Genomic DNA, 20,615 nt, shown 5'->3' with positions numbered 1-20,615 from the left:
GGTAGAATCAGAGATTCAAGTATGTCACTTAAAACCATCAGAGATGAAATTGCAAAAAGTGTTGCTAATCGCGTGAGAAACACCGGTGACACGATGACAGGTGAACTCAACATGAGCGGGAACAAAATAGTAGCTGTAACAGCTCCAAAATCTGACAACGACGTCGCAAACAAACTATACGTCGACGACGTGGATGGAAAACTATCCACGCTACGGGCCGAGTATGACGTTCACACGGGCGCTTTTGGAAGAATTCGAAGAAATTTTCAAAAAACCGATGATTCCATAAATAAATTCTTCGGTACTCCACACGCCATTGACATGAAACTCGTTGATATCAAAACTAACCTAGACACGATCAAACGAACACAGCAAGACATCGTAGCGGGAATTCCTGAGATTATCAATAAAACCAATTTGATTAAAATTCCAGCTGGAATAACTCCCGGGCATATCACAAACATCGTATGCACGGTATCATCGGGATTTGTAACATGGTCGCAGCAAAATAATACTATCAAATATACCGCAACAGTCACTGGCGTGTACAGGCTGTCTGTGTTTAGTGCTGCAAAATTTAAAATATTTACAATGTTTCCATGGCGTCATTCCACCGACAGGTTTTCCGGGGTTGTATCTGTTGTATTAAATAGCGGAACCGAAGAAATATTTATCCTGGATGCAGATGATAAGACATTAACCGCAACATCTTACTGGTGGTGTTTGGAATTTGTAGCTGAAACACCTCAATTGGTTACTGCATAAAAATATATATGGACGGTGCGCAATACAGATACAATCAAGCACGTGAATGGCAGGCGACGCTAAAAGATCAAGTTGATCAATATACAGTAAAAGTAAAAAAATATCGACGACGATTGGTTATCGTTGATGTGATTGTTTATTCAGTATCCGCTGTTGTTGCTGGAACCGGTGTAATATTATCAGCGTTGACAACGATGGCACCAGTAGCTGTAACTATCTGTATTTCAGCAGCAACAACTATTGCAGGTGTGCTTGGTATCATCACAAAAAAAATATGTACTTGTACGAACGAAAAATTATCCGATTTCATAATAAAATTACACACAGCGACGGTAGCATACTCGAAATTATCCTCGTTGTTATCAGCGAGTCTCAGTGATGGAATTATATCTGATTTCGAGTTTTCAATGATGACTAAAATATATGACGAAGGTATTAAAGATACAAGTATCAATAATGACAGAATTACTCCAGCAGATCGTGACCAACACAACTCCGCCAAAGATAACGATGATCTCGGTAAGTTCAACTAATCCTGAATTTAGTGTTAATTTTCCTACTGCAATTCCAGTAAAAGAAATAGCACTAGCACAATTACGAGTATATTACAGCTGGCCAAATATCAGATCAAAATCATTTCATGATACACCAGCAAATAATTCGCTCGTATTTGCCAGTAAAAATAAACCCGATGGAACACCTGACTGGGTTGTTGTTGGAATACCAACCGGCAGTTACCAGATTGAAGAGATCAGTGAGGAATTTGCGCGTAGAATAAAATCAATAACGGGAAAGGAATCAAAAATATCAATAAACGTTCATGAGCCGACGTTGTCCTCGACGGTTGAAATAAACTCGCCTGATTATGCAGTTGATATTTATCAATCTTCAATCAGATCCGTGCTAGGATGGCCTGAAATTCCCCCGGTGCATAAAGGACCACCAGAACCAACTCGGGATGATTTTACGTCAAAGACCAGTCTTCGTCATGATATTAAAATGAATTCAGAATGGTTAGATTACATAGAAGTAAAACCAGGATGGAGGGGGGGAACACCTGTATATGATCCTAGAGCTCTTTTGTATAATCTTAATGAACGTGTTATTGCTTTGAATATTGATTCTATATTTGCTTCAATAAACTTAGACCATGAAATACAGGTAAATAATTTACGTGATAGTTTTCAAGAGTATTTATTTGATTCAACATCTGCGCGCGATAATATTATTAGGTACATAGAAGTTTTAAATTATATAGTTAATTCTTCTGAAGTTATCTATAACAGAATTAGAGATATGGTTCTTAAGTCATCAAGCGATTATAAAAAATCCTTCGCAGCCAAGTACAAAATACCCGAAGCTGACATTGTAACGTTTAAGTTTCCTGATTATAATCCGGATAAATTAAGAAAATCTGTCAATGATGTCATTGATGAGTTTTTTCCTAAAATACTCGATGCGTGGAAAAAACTAGCACCACCTCCAACCGTTCTCAGATATGATAATGATCCACACGGCGGCGGAAGACACGTATCCCAGCGGATCGTTAATATAACACCGACGGTCGCGGTCAATCTGGTTTGTGACGTAATCGATGGCAGCTATCAAATAGATCTCGGAAGATCAAATCAGGCTCAACAAGGATACATCCTATACACGTTCACACCACAAGTTCCCCCTGGAAATTTAATCGTGCAAGAACCAACTAATCCCGTGTATTTACGGTGTCACAATAATATGTTAACACGAATCAATTTTAAACTCACAGACCACCTTAATCGCTTGATTGACATACGTGAAGAAGAGCTTGTAATAAATCTGTATGTAAAGTCGTAAAGACTTCCGTCTTAAGGATTTTTGTCGTAAAGACTTCCGTCGTAAGGACTTCCGTCGTAGATCTTTATGTGGAGGGTTTTTACACGCGAGGATTTCTTAACAGTTAGAAGAACATTTGTAACAGAGATCAGAATCAAATTCGATCAACTTAAAAAAATATTTTATTATTACTGGCACAAATTTGTGTTTGGTACAAATTAATCGGCCCAGGAAACTAAAAAAGCTAGTCGATGAAAGTAAAATTAAAATTTCTATAACAAAAAAAAATAATATTTATTAATTTTCCAGATTTTTACTGAAATTGTACAAATTACTTGATTTTGACTACCAACTACCCCGTCAGAAACATAAAAATGCACGAACTACTTGATTTTGACTACCAACTACCCCGTCAGAAACATAAAAATGCACGAACTACTTGATTTTGACTACCAACTACCCCGTCAAAATCAAGAAAGTTCTAACCTTGTCAAATTGTTCCTAACAAATTTTATTTATTATAAATTAATTTTATTTATTAATAATATTATTTTTACTGAGATTTTTATTTTTTTTTTACTAAAATACAACGAAATTGCTCAATTTTCCTGATTTTGACTACCAACTACCCCGTCAGAAATCAAGTAGTTCGTGCATTTTTCTTTGATTTTGACTACCAACTACCCCGTCAGAATCAAGTAATTTGTGCATTTTTCTTGATTTTAGTAAAAAAAAAAAATAAATCCTCACTAAAAATAATATTATTAATAAATAAAATTTATAATAAATAAAATTTATAATAAATAAAATTTATAATAAATAAAATTTATTAGGAACAAATTTGACAAGGTTAGAACTTTCTTGATTTTGACTACCAATACACGTGGTCAGCGTTGACATGGACCCCAGTTACCAAAACTTTCATTTTCATTATCACCAGTAACGAGGTTACCTTGGATCGCAAAACTTTCATTTTCATTATCACCAGTAACGAAGTTACCTTGGATCGTTTCACCAGTAACGGGGTTACCTTGGATCGTTTCACCAGTAACGAAGTTACCTTGGATCGTTTCACCAGTAACGAAGTTACCTTGGATCGCAAAACTTTCATTTTCATTATCACCAGTAACGGGGTTACCTTGGATCGTTTCACCAGTAACGGGGTTACCTTGGATCGTTTCACGATCTAACATTATTTTTCTTAATAGTCTTATGCGAGTACTAATCGTTTTCTTTGCCTCATACTCGTGGGATAATAACGACTTAATTCTTTCTACGGCGGTAGAAAGAGGAACGAACTCCTTCACATGATCATCTTCTACGGTAGCTAGCGACTGAAACATTGCCGATTGAATCCGTTTCATGAGCCTGTATTCAGATGATAGTGTGTGTGTCCCCATGGTTTTACGTTCTTGTAAAATCTCAAAGTCAGAAACTATTTTTTCAGGATTAAGTTCATCAGATATATTAATTCCATCTTTTTTTAATTTTTTAATAGCGACAATTACATCATTGATATTTTCATGGTTCATTATATAATATATAAATCTTTAAAATAAAAAAAAATATCCCAGAACCCCTTCGAGTTCGTCGGGATGTTTCTGGGACAGCACAAACATATAACTTAATTAAGGTACGCTCAGCAAAAACCCACCCATAATAATTAATCCAATGGGTGATACGAAAAATAGGTATCAACCACAAGTCAATATTGTGGATGAATTCTGCTGAGCGGAGGGGTTCTTGCGGTTCCCCCCACTATTATAAAAATCGCAATTATGCGCACCACCGACAAATTGTCAGCCATGGGGGTTTGATCCTGGACCGCGAGCGCCACAGTCCAATACCATACTGATCGAGCTATCAAACATTGTTACGAACATATGTTTCGGAAGTTAATATATAGCTAGCTATATAGCTAAGGAACCAATATTTACAGTAAACAGCGGTTTCTGAATAATAACGGTTTCTGTATTTAACAGTTTCTGTATTTGTAGCGGTTTCTGGATAATAACAGTTTCTGTATTTATAACAGTTTCTGAATAATAGTTTCTGTATTTATAACAGTTTCTGAATAATAGTTTCTGTATTTGTAGCTGGTTTCCTAAGCAGACCGAAAATCAATAATAATAGTGGCATTAATGCACCAGTCAAAGAACTTTCCAGAATGTAAGTTCAGTGAACACACAACTGCAGGTCAATTACAATGAGTAACGGTTTCTGTTTCACACACAGCTTCCTACGGATCAATAATATTATCATGTGTTGTATGATGGGGAAATATTTAAAAACCATAAATAATACTTATGAGTCTAATGAGTTAGGTTCGTCGGCACTATACGATGTAATTAGTTAAACTGACTAATTACGATCATAAAAAACCAACCATCTACGAAGAAAACTATATATTACAAAGTAATCTCCCCTTAAATAAAAAATTCAAGTGTATGGAGGACCTACTGTGACATAAATTAAAAAAATTAATTCAATGTGGTGATGATAGTTAATAATGTGGTGATGATAGTTATTGATACTGAAAGATGATTTTCTGCTTATATTTTTTCGAGAGAGCAGATCTGGTTATATTTTCTGCCACTCTTTGTACTGAACGCGAGTTAATATCAAAATATGTCGCAGCCGCGTTCATAGACTGAAACATAATTACTTTACCGGTTTCTATGTTTGTAGAAATTACCCCCCTCTTTCCGATTGTCTTATATCTTCCTGTATTACCACATGCAGAGTTCACGCTTCGAGTGACAACACGAAGGTTGGATAAATTATTGTTTTGAGGATTTCCATCAATATGATCAATAACAAGACCGTCATTGATCAAACCCTTGTGACACTCGTATGTAAATCTATGACATAGATATCTTCTCTTTCCAACTGTAAATCTAAGATAGCCAGTATTAGAAACATTACCAACTGGTCTCTTCAACTTGCGGTGCCTGATGATACCATTAATATTTGATTCATAGTTTGTTATGACAGGATGTGGGACAAATATATTTTGCTCCATTATAATAATATTATATGTTTAAATCATTGTTTGTCTGAAATCTTGATATATAATCCCTCACGGATTTTATAGCGTTTTCACCGCTATTATTTTTTTTGTCATAATATCTTTTAAGCTCTCTGAACCGTTTCCCGCCACACTTTCCACATAATTCTGTCTTTTCTCGCACTCCAATACCACACCGTAGACATGGTATTGGTCCTAGACTTCCTCGTCGTATGTTTTGTGAGTGCATCCAACAAAATTCCTTTCTACAGGATTTGTTGCATCGATTTACTGAGCCGATCATCAACCATCTGCATTGAGACATTGTATATATATATATATATAATTTTCTTTATTTAAATATTTGTTTTAATTATATGAACGAGTTTGAGAGATTATCCCAAACTAGGCCTGTTAAGTATAAATTCAACCTTGACAGATTATCTTCTGACTTGCCAGTACGAGATCTGGTTGATCCGAAAAATAAAAGTTTGATCTCGAAAATTCATGACGCTAAGAAAGAATTTTACACGGATGGTGCATCTCATACATGGTCAACGTTCAAGATTATACGCAACACTGTCACGGACGCCACAATGAATGACAAGCGAGCGGCAACTATCATTAACTACATCGCTGAATACGAGGGCAATCAAAAATATTTCTTCAGAGTAAAATTTATTGTATTAACAGAAACAGATAGTTGGATTATCCGTGACAAATATGATCCTGTCCTTGATAATAATAAAACTATCATATTAAGTAAAAATTCCAGACCGGGTCTATTGACTGGTATTGATAAACCGTATTATGAACGAGCATATCCAGTAACAGCGGTTATTTATGGAATCTATGAGATAAATAAAAAACCCAACGTTGATAAACTAGCGCCGATGAAATTTTCAAGGTTAAATTGTGTGGCTGAACGAGTAATAGAACACTTTACAAACGCGATGCGTGGAAATGGATTAACTGATTTAAGGCGTGAAAAAATAAACTCGTGGGCTGATTCAGTTAAGGATACCGGTGCTACAATAAAAGATGTTGCTGAGTTAGGAAAAATATTAAAATTTCCAATAACTGTGGCGACAATAACGGGAGAAGTACTGTACCAGTCGAAATATAAATCGAAAGGAGCTCCAATAAATATTATCGATCATAACGCGCACGCATGGACTAACGCGGTAACAATATTTCCACGTGATCGAACTGTTAGATTTTACCCCACAGAATTATCTGTGGCAGATATGAGTATGTTTGATTTTATCAACGAAATAAGTAAAACCGATCCTGTATCGGTATGGTTATTCAAAAGTAATGAGGAGGGTGAATTTGATCAGTTTGTCAAACCGAACGGTGAAATATATCGCACAGAATCCCTCCATGACGAGATGAAAAATCTTGCGACGTTTTTACAGTGCAAGCACGCGGAAAATACTGACAAATTACTAACTAATTGTTTTACCGTTCCATCTGTTGCGGCTCATTTTGCCAGAGAACGAAATTCATGGAAACCAACACGATTTGATTTACTCGAGGACGTACGCGCAAGTTGCGTCGAATATGGACATGGCGGATTATGGAATACCAAATACAATTACAATGATGTTATTTCGGTTGATATGGTTGCATGTTATCCAGGAAGTTTTCTGGGATACGGAGATTGTTCTACGTACTTTGAAAGATTTGGTCACCCTACAAACGAGATGACGCGAGTGGCAATTAATGGACCATTACCTGATTTTGATCTGACTGGATTCGCCTGTATTGAGTCGTTCGAGTTTAACGAAAATCTTCACAAGATTTGTTATGTTTGGTTTGGCAGACATTTTTGTGAAAAACGCTGGGCACCTATAGTTTTGTTGCGATATATGCTAGATTGTATGATACTGACATCGTTGGTGGTCAGTGAGGCAATTATATCATATCATGCACAGACCAAAGTTTGGTTGCCCATGTCAGATTCTGAAGTTATTAGCGAGTTTAAGGAAAAATATCCTGATATTTCCGAAGATGATATTCCTAATAAACTCAAAACCGCAAAAGATCTCGGTAGAAAAATTATAGGTAAATTTACTCAAGGTGGTGCATATGATTATAAAAGACATCACGCACGATTAATTTTAGATGATGCCGAGTACGATTTTATAATCGCTGATACAACGGCGAAAAATACATTTGTAAATCGAGAGAGTGTTTATTTATCCGACGGAACAAAATTAGGTACGATCGTTAGTTACATAAATGACGTATCCCCGCAATATACTCATCTAAGATCTTCCATGTTGGCTTATGTTTCTATAAATTTATTATCGATGATTAATAGATTTCCTGAGACCGCAGTCAGAGTCGCAACGGACTCGTTTTATATTTCAAGTAAATATTTAGAACCTGTTAAGAAATGTACAAGTAATGATGAACGATGGGGTTCGTGGAGAATAAAAAAGGAACTATTACACAATTATACAGAATCAGCAGATGTTCCAATGAGAGATGTTTATCGTGAGGGTAATAAAATATCAGAAATGTCGAAAGCACCATCGTTGAGTGATCCAATAACTAGATATAAGACAGTATATCTCAATGGACCTGGTGGATGCGGCAAAACAACTCGAACGATTAATGTTTTTAGAAATTCAGATATAATCGTGCTGACACCCACACATAGACTTGCACGTGAGATGAAACAGCGGCAAGTACAATCGTGTACGTATCATAGTTTCTTCCGATGGCGCGGAGATACATGGACTCCTGAGCGAATGGGAGAAAAATATATACCTAAAATAATTATTTGGGATGAGATATGCACGGTCTCATTGGATACATTAAAAATGTTTCTTGATTGGTTGTTGACGAAAAATACCGCCATAATAATGTGTGGCGATCATGGTCAACCTCCGCCCTTTGTTGGACCATCTCCACATGATTGGTTAAAAAATTTCGTTGATTATTACGAAGAAATAGATGATGATCATAGAGCTCTTGATGCAAATTTAAAGGAGTTTAAAAAATCAATCAGATTACAATCAAACAAAATTCAGTGTGAAATAATACGTGGAGTGATCTCAGAGACATCAATGAGTGATTTTTTGAACTCATGGAGACCCAACGATTTGATCGTAGCAAGTAGAAAAATAATCAGAGACGCTTTACAGCAGCAGTTATTTCAACTACATAAAGAACAATATTCAGAACTACCCGTACCGTTGTGTTATAGACCATCAGATACACGAAAACAGAATATTAATGTTGATATTCCAGGACCCTTGACAGAGTCAAGGAAACAGAATCTCGTATTAAATGATATTGTCGCCGTTGATATCAGTGTAGTCGAAGATGCATTACGCGCTGACAAATCTCCATGGGTGTTGGGATACGCCATGACAATCCACTCGTCTCAGGGATTAACTATTTCTGATACACGAGTCTGGATTGTAGACGATCGCATCGAGTGGTCAAATTTAGTTTATTTGGCGGTATCGAGGGTCAGAAATATATCTCAATTACGTAGAATTATAATTCCTGAAATCGTTGATAAATTTAACATCATCAATGATGATATAATAAGAAAAAATTAATCGGATACAAACAATCTGACAAAAAAAATAAACGTGACTTTGATCTTGATGTTGAATTTATTACCGAGTTAAAACAGCAGCAGAACAATCATTGCGCATGTTGTAATTGTATAATGTTATGGCGGTATTCGAGTAATGATTCAAGACAATTTACCGTAGATAGAAAAGATAATAGTCGCGGTCATACACGAGAAAATACCATGTTAACCTGTCTTGAGTGTAATCGACGTCGGGGTGCAGGCACCCTTGGCGCTAGTTAAGTGATCGAAATCACCGGAGTGATCGCGGCGGTAGTTGTGTATCCGCGGGAATTATTTGTAGTTGTTCACGCGTAAATCCACGTTGAGGAGCAGCAGAATCTAATCTGTAGATTGCAGGTCTGGAAACGCCTACATTTCTTCCAGTGGATCTTGTCACGGTAGATATTTTGTGTGTGGTAACACTCCAAATAGGATCAGTTGCTCTCGCGCTACCACCTTCAAGTTCACCAGGCTCATATAAATATCTGACTGTGACATCACCTAATATTTTTTGTTTTCCAGCATCTTTCCGTTGTGTTGGTATATTTTTTTTTGTGACCGCGCTAATGGGTTTCATGTTGGTTGTTCGTGTGATCTCATTATTTAATGCAGCTATCACGATTGGTAATCTTGCCACCCATTCGCGAGATCTTTTATCCTGAATAAATTCCCTCGCGTATTGATATCCAAATAACCGTTCAGCAAGTGTTCGATTAAATCGCTCAACAATTGCTTGATCACGGTGAATTGCAGTATGACCTCGTCGTATTTTGGTATTATGTTGTTTCATCAGCGATGATACTGGACCAAGAAATTCCTTACCAGGATCAACCTGTAGTAGCTGTGGCCATCGTAGACCACCTTGTGGTCCGAGTCCTCGTTGATAAATTCGTTCAAACGCATCGGCTACTTCAGATGATGTTTTCGCCGATAGCGGCTCTGCTTCTTTATATCTACTTGCAACATCAACTACGGTTAGCGCGTACTTGTACGTTTTTCCACGCACAGTATCATGCGGTAAAAACAGAATATCAGCTTGATGAACTTCATTAGGAACACTGACATCGAAATACGAGTACTGAATTTGTTTAGGACGTGGTAGATAAATTTGCCATATTGCTTGTTTAGATAACCACGTTTTAGCAGTAGAATGTTTAACCGATGCTGCATCAGCGAGTTTACCAATTGCTGCTTTGCCTCTCCAGTATCCTCTCGGTGAATAATAAATTGATTCCATTATTAATTACCAGCCCCAATCGCTAATTTACCTTTCATCGAGGATCTTACTAACCAATTAGCTAATGATTCTCTAATATTTTTATTTTTTATAGAATTTAATGAATGAATTAATTTTACATCTGCAATATGCCTATCTTGTAGATTTTTACTTTTATAAGCTACATCATGAGCATGACAAGCTCGATCAATAGCATTTATTGGTTCCTCGCCTGGTTTTGGTTGATCTTGATCATCGAGCCTGATATCGAGTCGAGTACCAGGACCGCAATAATTATATCCTGGTAGATGTTTTTCTCCGCTGTATTTAGCCCATGGAGCACCTGGAAACTTTGACATCAAATTAGCAATATCACCACCGCGCTTATTAGGTAAAAACGAAAATTTCTTTCTACAGCATACAGAACATTTTCCACCGTACGCTATTTTTTTGTTTTTTGTTGTAACTGTAGCTAAATCAATAGTTGGAGTTTTAACTTTACAGCGTAAACAATATAAATTCATGTTATAATATATATGGATATAATTGATTTCTCAGCAACTCGGCAGCGAGAGCCAGTTAAGCATCATCCTGCGCTACCGAACTCCATCAGAATGATTATCATAGGACCATCTGGATCGGGTAAGACGCAATTATTACTTAATCTGATAATGAGATGGTTGAAATGGGATAAGTTGTATTTAGTAGCACCATCCGTTGATGATCAACGATGTTATGATGTACTTAAAGATTTCAATGAAAACGCGCGATTACTGGATGAGGATAATGATGTTATAGAGTTTATAACCGATATTGATGAAGCACCATCCGTAGATTCCATAGACGGATTTATTAATAATTTAGTTGTATACGACGATGTGATGCTAGATAAACAATCAAATCCAGCCAGAATATTTTCCCGAGGTAGACACAAAAATACAGACGTGATCTATGTTACTCAACGATATACACAAATACCAAAAGTGATCAGAGACAACTGCAACATTTTAGTTGTGTTTAATGGCGTAGACACACACACGTTGCGAAACATTCATCAAACTTGGTGTGGTGGTGACATGGATATAATTAAATTCAAAAATTTCTTCTCACGAGCGCAAGCTACCCCGCATGGATTTATAACAATAAATTTACATGATCCAAGAACAAGATATCGTGTGGGTATTGATAAAATATTTGGGTAACAGGGGTGATGATAAAATTAAATTGAATTAAATAGATATCATTAATATAATGAACAACTGTGCGTGGTTACGTCAAGGAACAACAGATAAATGCAACAAAAGGTGCCGTGGAGAATATTGCAAGAAACATAATTATCTTATAAAGAAAAATCCTCATGCTGGTCCACGAAGATGTGTTGGATGTAACAACGGCGTTAGAGGATTATATCAGATTTGCAAAAATTGCGGTGGAGATCGATATCGAAGTTTGATGAACTATTACAGAAAAAGAAAGAACATAAATCCCAAAATAGAAAAACCACCATCAGAACTTGAATATTACTTGAAACATAGAACAAATTCCGAAGATTCAGATGAAGATGAAACAGATGAAGATTCCCATGATTCAGATGATGATTCCCAATATTGATAGCAGCAGAGAGGGGGGTCTACAATTCTGTTTGGGACAAACAATAATCGTAGACGTGGTAATTGACCTCTATGAGTGGTCACTATTTTTTTTTGGTAAAACACAAGGGTGACCATTCCCCTAAGTGGTCTGTTCACCCTCTCTGCTGCTGCATTAAAACGATTATGCATATATACTGATTCAGCAATTAGAGCTACCATATCTTTTTTCATGACCATTGGCGTGTTGCATCGTTTTCATAACTTTTCCTGTTTAGCATGAGACTTGATGTTTAATTAGATCTGTACTTATTTCGTGCTGTTTCACTAGTTTGTTTTATTATAAAGAAAATTTGCTTTTTGGAGATTATAAATTATATCTAATATAATTTAGGTGAGTCAAATAACAACCAGCGTAAAAATGTTATGATTTTTTTCAACCATACTGCTGACTGACATCGGTTTACCTAATACTACATTGATGATCCTACGTGATGAATGATAAAGTGGCTGTTTTACTTTAGAGATAAATCTGATCGTATAATCCACGAAATTTGTCCTGGTTGCTGTTCAGTGTCGGACGACGTTAAAATTTGGTTTGCACGAAACCCATGTATAATTTTCAATTTCTGTATAAAAAAATTATTTTTTGTCACCTGACACTTTTGTGGGGAATTGAAAACACATGTTTTGAACACATGTAGATCCAGAAAGTGCCTCTATTCATGTGGTTTTCTTTTCACACCGACTGTCATCAAGGAAACATCTATACTAATAAGAAATATGTTTTATAGTATGCATTCCAAAATTTAAAGTTATTGAATTTTTAATATCATGGTATTAACATAGGTTTATTACACAGGCACTTGATTCATGAGGAAACCAGTTAATTGGGAGTGTGTTATCATATGGAAGACGAGTCCACAACGGTGCTTGTCTGGCCTCATATGCGGAGCATCTTGGGATCACTACTTTTTACCTCTGAGCCTCTTTTATTTTTGAAAAGTATGATCTTGTTCCGAATGCTACGCACGGTATTCGGAAAATTTCCGACTTTTTGCGAAAAAGACTCGAATGTAATCGTAGTGATACTTCCTCCACTGGTAAGTTTATTGCGGACGAACATCCAACTAAATGAGCGAAAAATAGATTTTTGTAAAATAATAGGTGTTGAAAATGACACTCGACTGCATGTAACATTAACTGAGATACGTTCTCCTTTGCCATTGTAGTCATACAATGTAAGACATGGCACATGTTTTTCTTTTAGTGCACCCCCCAGAATCGTCCTACAACGTAAGACACATCACCCGATATTTTTGTTCGGGGAAGGGGGAATAACACTAAAATAATTCCAACATATGCTATGTCTTACATTTTAGGACTACCTCTAGAACAAAAATATCGGGTGATGTGTCTTGCGTTGTAGAAACTATTGTATTCATTGCTGTTAGTGAAATCCTTTAAAAAAAGACAGCTAACTTACGTTGCAGTGTGTGATGGAGTGCAGTGCTCCAATCATCATTAACTTAATACAGTAATCCAGCTACATTCCCACTAACAATGTAAATATTTCTAAGCTTAAATTATGATCACATTGCTTCTCTTGCACTGCAGTCAGTTGCCTTATAGTCCTAAAGTGTAAGACATTGACTATGATATTGATGTCGACTAACATTGGAACGAGAAGTATGATTCTCGGGTCTATCTCACACTCTGAACAGCCCATATCAACGTTTTTCTATAAATTAAAATAATGTTTTCTAGTACAAGTCACATAGCTCATGCACACGGTCTAAGTCACTTTTTGCAGCTACAGGTGTCATTTTGGAGAATTTGATTACACATACCTTTAAATGGAGTTAATTCACTTTATTTTGTGTCTTGTCTATCCAAATTCCATTGAAGAATATTGTATAAATTCCTTGAAAGATGTTTAATGGCAAATTCAATGATAACATACTTTGCAATTTTTAGGCATAGTCAAGCAAGTGGGGTGATCTTGTTTAAACCGGTTTCATCGCATACTATGACATAAGAGGGAACGCATATGCGGAAGGGAAAAAGTTGTACCACAAACATAAACAGAGATGCACCAACGACGTCATTTATAAACAAAGTCTGGGTAAACACCAGCAGGAAAACTTGGCACACAAGTACAATAAATTTTTTGTTGTTGTTGTTGTTGTGGGGTTTAACGCCATTTTTCAGCACACGATAGGCTATATATGGCGGCCAGTATTAATGGTGGAGGAAGAACCCGGGAAAACCCCGGAAAGAACCATCGACCCACGAGAAGCTACTGGCATGCTTTCTCACATATCTACATTGGCTGAATCTGAGACTCGAACCGGCGCAGACAGAGGTGAGATGGCAGTGATCCGTAACGGCGAACGCTTTAGACCACTCGGCCACTCGGGGCCCCCTACAATAAATTAGAGGCATTTATGTAACTTTGTTTATCTCTTCTTTATGGTATGTCATATCTTTTGTTTAAATTCGTACATAATACCTGTTTTTCCCTTACAGCTTTCATACATGTAAAAGACCAGAAAGATAGCTCTCTGTTCAGATTTGTTTTTAGTTAAATTTTACATCATGATAAATTATCCTTTTGAAGAAATGTCATATACATGCTTTGAATTAAACTTTGGAAGATGGGAGGCTGCCAGAGGATATCATCCGTTTCAAGGCTATGTGCAAAAGGGACTTGAAGGCATGCGACATTTCACCTGACAGCTGGGAAATGCAGGCCGAGGACTGAGGCACCTGGAGACTGACAGTCTGCAAGGGCACAGCAGTTGCTGATGTGAGGAGAGGCCAACTGGCAGCAGAGAACCGTGACAGAAAGAAGAGTGTGGCAGCAACCCCAGCAACTCATACTTCCCAATACATCTGCACAAACTGCAGTAGGGACTGCCACTCGTGCATAGACCTGCACAGCCACAGCAGATGATGCCAAAACCCTAGAGACAGACAAAACTTAAAGAGCACTACTCGCATGGTCTCCGGAGACTGAGCTGCCAATGATGAGATACATGGCCAAAATGTTGAACATATGATGTGCAGTATTTACAGCAAAATGATTAGAGCTACTCTCGTGGGGCCCAGAGTGGCCAAGTGGTCTAAAACGCTTACCTTTATGGATCACTGCCATCTCACCTCTGTCTGTGTGGGTTCTAGTCTCGGGTTCGGACAGTGCGGGTATGTGAGAAAGCTTGCCAGTAGCTTCTTGTGGGTTGATGGTTCTTTCTGGGGTTTTCCCGGGTTCTTCCTCCACCATTTATGCTGGCCACCATGTATAGCCTATCTTGTGCTGAAAAATGGCATTAAACCCTACAACAATAACAAGAGCTACTCTCATGACTCCTCGTTCATTTCATGCCATGCCCCTGTACCCTGACTTTGAACTCTTTCTTTACCCTTCTCCACACAATGATCCTGGAAATATCTATACTATGATCCCGAGTCAGGAGTTGTAACCCAGAATCTGTTGTTGTTGTTGTTGTTCTAGGGTTTAACACCAATTTTCAGCACAAGATAGGCTATACATGGTGGCCAGTATAACTGTAATGACTACTTCTGAACAGAATGTCACATAAAAATGATGTTTTCACTAGAAGACCTTTTTTAAAGCCTAGTTGGTCCAAAATGAATATGATGGTGCTCTGACATTAAGTGTGATCACCAAAGTAGCCATATCGAAATAATATTGCTTCTCTTCCTGAATGGATGTTCATATCAACATAACATTTTAGCTTTAACTCTTATTTTGTCTAGATGGACCTAAATGATAATGGTAACAGTCTCACATCCAATATGACTACCCCTGCAGCAATTTTACAAATTTTGTTGTCACTACTTCTCTTTAACAGAAAGTTATGGAACTTCCATCAGAATTGGTATGATGTCTAGTTTTCCTAAATGAAAATCATACTGCTTGGACATCTGATATGACCAAGCCAGAGACCATCTTGAAAATCTTTTCATCATTACTCCTGCTGAATGGATGATCATAATCAGCATGGGGTTTTCACTGAAAGACTTTTTATGCTGTCTACTTGGTTCTCCTAGATGTATATGAAGTTTTGCCATCTACTTTGCCCAAAATAAGAATGGTGCCAATCTTACCTGCAGTATGGCCACCATTGCAGCCATCTTGAAAATCTTTTTATCACTACTCCTCAACAGAAAGTCGTTTCAGCATGGGTTTTTCACCACACGACTTCATATAACTTCCAGTCAATCCTAAATAAATATGGTGTCAATGAAAATTAAAATATGGCTGACACATTAGTCATATTGAAAATCTTGTTATCCATATACCATTTTGTCGTAGGGTTTCCAGCAAAGATGTGATATCTATAACATGATTAGAGAGCATTATATAGAAAATATTTACATTGTAAATTTTCTTTCATGCTATCCATTCTGTAAGCACTAATGAATCAAATTTGGTATACATGTACTTGTATATCATCACTAGAAGTGTGCTGTATGATATATTTGTGGTCCTATCTTGAAGAGGGAGGTTACAGTCAATATTAAAAGTTTCCTATATGCTTTCCATTCCAGAATTGCAGTAACTGTAAAGCACCTTTATGGATTAAACTTTTATACTTATACATTACAGTTAGAAAGTGTCTTGTGTATCATACTGATGGTTTTATAAGGTCATCAGTGAATATTTAGAATTTTCTATTACTTTTGTTTCCTTCCTATTCTGTAACATATGAGTCATTTGAAATTAAGAGATGAAACTGTATAATTATACAATATTAGCAGGCATGTCACATACTACATAGGGGTACTTTGTTCTAAAGCATGGTCATGGATCAATGTTTTAAGTTTTCTTTATACATGTACTTTCCTTTCCAGTGTATAAAATTTAATCCATTTAAGATTAAGGGATATAACCTCAGTGGCAAGGTTTTGTTCAAGGATGCTGTCACTTATAAATTTCATCCCTTTTTCTGCACTTTTACCTTTTACCTTTTGAGGTTGATGGATGTCTGCCCGGTGACCCTCTACAGTTCTTTCACATGGGTTATGGCCAGATTACATCATGTATACACTATATGAGGGACATAAATTTACTGAATGTGTTTGTTTAAGTTCAGTCAGTATTACACATCATGCGGTGCACTAATCTTTTGAGTCTTGTCACAGAATATTCTGCATTTATTTAAAATTGTTAAAATTATATGGTTCTAAAATATAATGACATATAGTTATCTCTAATTGATATTCAGAGTGTAGAGAGGACAATCACTGACAAAATGGAGGATGTTGAGGATAGTCACCAGTGTGGTTTTTGCCATGCTCAGTTGATGGAGCCGTACATCAAGTGTTGCCAGTGTATACGACCAGAAGATGATAAGATGTTCATTTGCCTTCACTGCTTTGCCAAAGGAGTCGAATTTAATGGCCATGAAAGCAGTCACGCTTACAGCATAGTGGTAGGTCATTCAAGTAGCGATCATAAATTAGTATTTACAGTAGATTAATTAAAATCATCAGATGATGTCACAGGTTTAATCTGACAACTTAATTAAAGAAACATTGATGACATATTTACTTTATTAAAATCATTATTTCAGGTCAGAAAAACCATTTCCTACATGTTGCTTGATCCTTAACAGTGCAACATGTCAGCATCATTGAGTAGTTCAAAGACATGTGCCAATACAATGACAAACTTGGGTTCAGTTGACATGAAGTTTACAGTCCCTCAGTTGGCTTAGGGATGTAGGGCTGTTGTGCCCTCCTAAATGTCGTTAGAGACAACTGATATAGAGACAGGAACATACCTATTCACACACACACACAGCCTCCTGCGTGTCATCAGAGGCAACTAATGGAGCCATCCTGTTTGCACTGGGATGCATCCCATGATGATTTTAGCACTGAGATGGTCTTAAACCTTTTAAAAGTGTATTAAATTATGATTTTGTATTTTAAGGATTTTCTATCTTTTTTGCCTTTGTCTTTGTTTTTAGCACCTTGTTTTGGATGCCTAAATTTACTTTGCACTTTATAGCCAGGATTATTGTACTGATTTACTGTTCAACCCTGTGCATCCATCCATCCATCCATCATCCATCCGTCCATCCATCCATGCGGGGCCCCGAGTGGCCAAGTGGTCTAAAGCGCTCTTCGTTACGGATCACTGCCATCTCACCTCTGCGGCGGTTCGAGTCTAAGATTCAGCCAATGTGGGTATGTGAGAAAGCTTGCCAGTAGCTTCTCGTGGGTCGGTGGTTCTTTCCGGGGTTTTCTCTGGTTCTTCCTCCACCATTAATACTGGCCGCCATGTATAGCCTATCATGTGCTGCAAAATGGCGTTAAACCCCACAACAACAACAACAACCATCCATCCATGCCTACCTACCCCTACCTACCTACCTACTTTTGATACAATATGCCACTTACTGCAAGCAGCTCATATCATATAATGTGGCCTGTATTATTATTCAAAGGATATGATACATGGCCCCAAAATAACACTAAGAAATATGCCAGATAGTTTTCCAGTTTGAGTCATAGATTGGGTGCAGTGAAACACTATTGTATATCAGTCCAGAGTGGAATTCAGTATTTATGACTTCCATTGTGTATTGGCTTATTTACCTAGTGATTGTATACATTTATTTATTGTTTCTCTGTTTTATTTTAATATTATTGTTTCATTATTGTCCACAAGTTTTCATTAAGCCAGTGGGAAGCAAAAATTGCATTGCAAGCTACCATCGTGGTAAGGAACCTTATAGTTATTGTATATGATACAATACAGAATTAAGCCCCAAAAAGAATCAAGGCAAAGTTTACAGTATTGTCATATACAGTCCTTTGTTTTATACAGGTCTATGTTGTATACACTTCTATGCATCATAAGATCATACTGTATTGATTAAGATTTGACTTGATAAGTGTAAACAATATCTTTTCTTCAGGTTATTTGAAATCAGTTTAAGTAGCATAATTTTAGTATATTCATTGTCACTGTTTCTTTTGTTGCTAGTTTGATGTCTAGCATTCAGTGGAACTTAACTTTAATCACTTTAATTACAAATTGTATTTTCAGAAAAATAATTTTCCTTTGTTTGAGAAAGGCTGGACTGCATTAGAGGAGTTAAATTTGATCAAAGCCATTTCGGACTGTGGATATGGAAACTGGTAAGAAGTGGTGTATCATTTATAATTCCCATTAAAATGTTTACCCCCACCCCCACCACACCCTGATGGACCAAAAGGTTTACCCCATAACAATGTACCAAAGGTTTAACCCAGGACTGATAGACCAAACAATTTACCCACCACATTGGTGGACCATTAAAGTGTTTACCACCAGACTGATGCACCATTTAAAATGTTTATGCCAAGACTGATGGACCACAAGATTTATCCCTCTGACTGATGGACCAAAAGTTTTACCTGTAACACTTAAGTACCAAAATGTTTAATTCAAGACTGATGGATCAAATGTTTTACACTTGCACTGATGGACCAATTAAAATGGTTATAGCATGATTGATAGACAAAAATATTTATCTTCCCAACTCATGGACCAAAAAGGTTTACCCTTAACACTGATGGAACAATGATGAACCAAAAGGTTTATCTGCAAATCAATCGACCAGTTAAAATGTGTATTCTAGACTGATGGAATAATAATAATTAAATAATCAGTTAAATAATTAAAATATTTACCCCCAAACATAATTGAGGGCACAGATTTGCTGGTGATAGTTAAGGTAGAATTGGTGGACATGATTTCAAGCTTTTGTTATGTGTGATAGAATTTTTAAAATTTATACACAGACCTGCTAACTCTTATGATTTGAATTAGTTTTATGGAAATGACCCTATAAATATGGATTTACTGATTAAAAGCAAAAAATTTTGATTTGTGATTGTGGCAGTGAAATCTAGATAATGTCTTGTTTATGTTTGATTCAGATCCAGATTTTATATTAGATTCAGTGGAGTTGGTCATGAAACCAGACTAACTCTACAGGCAACCAGACTAACTCTACAGGAGTACCTCCAGTGCTTAAACTCTGTTGTCTTTCTTATGCAAAACCTCTGCAGAATTAAGCTGTTGCTTATAGTCCCTTTCAGTAACCTCATTATCTGCCCTTTCTTTCCGAACTCTTTAGTGTATGGAGGTTGTGTTAGAAGCATTTTCAGTAGGTATTGCCACTGGTCAACATTCACTAATTGCAAAACAGAATGAAGTGAATGAAATTATATTTATTGCCATAGATAAACTTTCCAATTGTAGTAAATACCTAATACACAAGGGAGATAACTAGGTTACCAAAAGAGTCTATATAGAGTTGATTTTTTAAAAAGTTTTCCAACAAACTGTACATGTTCAGATGAAAGGTACAATAAGCCTCCTAAAAGTTTTAATAGTGCAGAAGAATCAGACATTTTAATAGCACAGAAGAATAAAACGAAATATTCAGATTCTTGTAGGGAAAAAAGCAAGAAAGGAATCAGTTGATTGGACAGCATGTATTGATTTGAATGTCTTTTCGTGGGAGAGATGATTACCGCTGCAACATAAAATTGAAAAGAAAAAAGCCAAAGATTATATCAGGTTGAGAGATAGCACAAAGC

General features: G+C 36.7%; 1 protein-coding gene across 4 annotated transcripts in view; it reads left to right on the top strand.

The window, feature by feature from the left end:
• Nucleotides 1-13,039: 13,039 nt before the first annotated feature.
• Nucleotides 13,040-20,615, top strand: part of LOC149777518 (transcriptional adapter 2-alpha-like) — a 46,022-nt gene continuing 38,446 nt past the window's right edge. The window contains exons 1-3 of one of the 4 annotated variants that reach the window (XM_089942105.1): nt 13,040-13,093; nt 17,243-17,449; nt 19,075-19,166. In XM_089942105.1, coding sequence (XP_089798231.1) covers nt 17,270-17,449; nt 19,075-19,166 — 272 coding nt within the window. In that variant the 5' untranslated portion in view covers nt 13,040-13,093; nt 17,243-17,269. Of the gene's footprint in view, nt 13,094-13,117; nt 13,232-17,242; nt 17,450-19,074; nt 19,167-20,615 lie in introns of those variants that run through there. The other 3 variants (XM_089942107.1, XM_089942106.1, XM_089942109.1) reach the window with 3 other exon arrangements.

Source organism: Sinohyriopsis cumingii, chromosome 18 (genome assembly GCF_028554795.1).
Source record: "Sinohyriopsis cumingii isolate HCF-2022 chromosome 18, ASM2855479v2, whole genome shotgun sequence".
Lineage (NCBI taxonomy): Eukaryota > Metazoa > Mollusca > Bivalvia > Unionida > Unionidae > Sinohyriopsis > Sinohyriopsis cumingii.
Note: the sequence above shows the minus strand (reverse complement) of the source record. Positions and strands in the feature narration are given on the sequence as shown.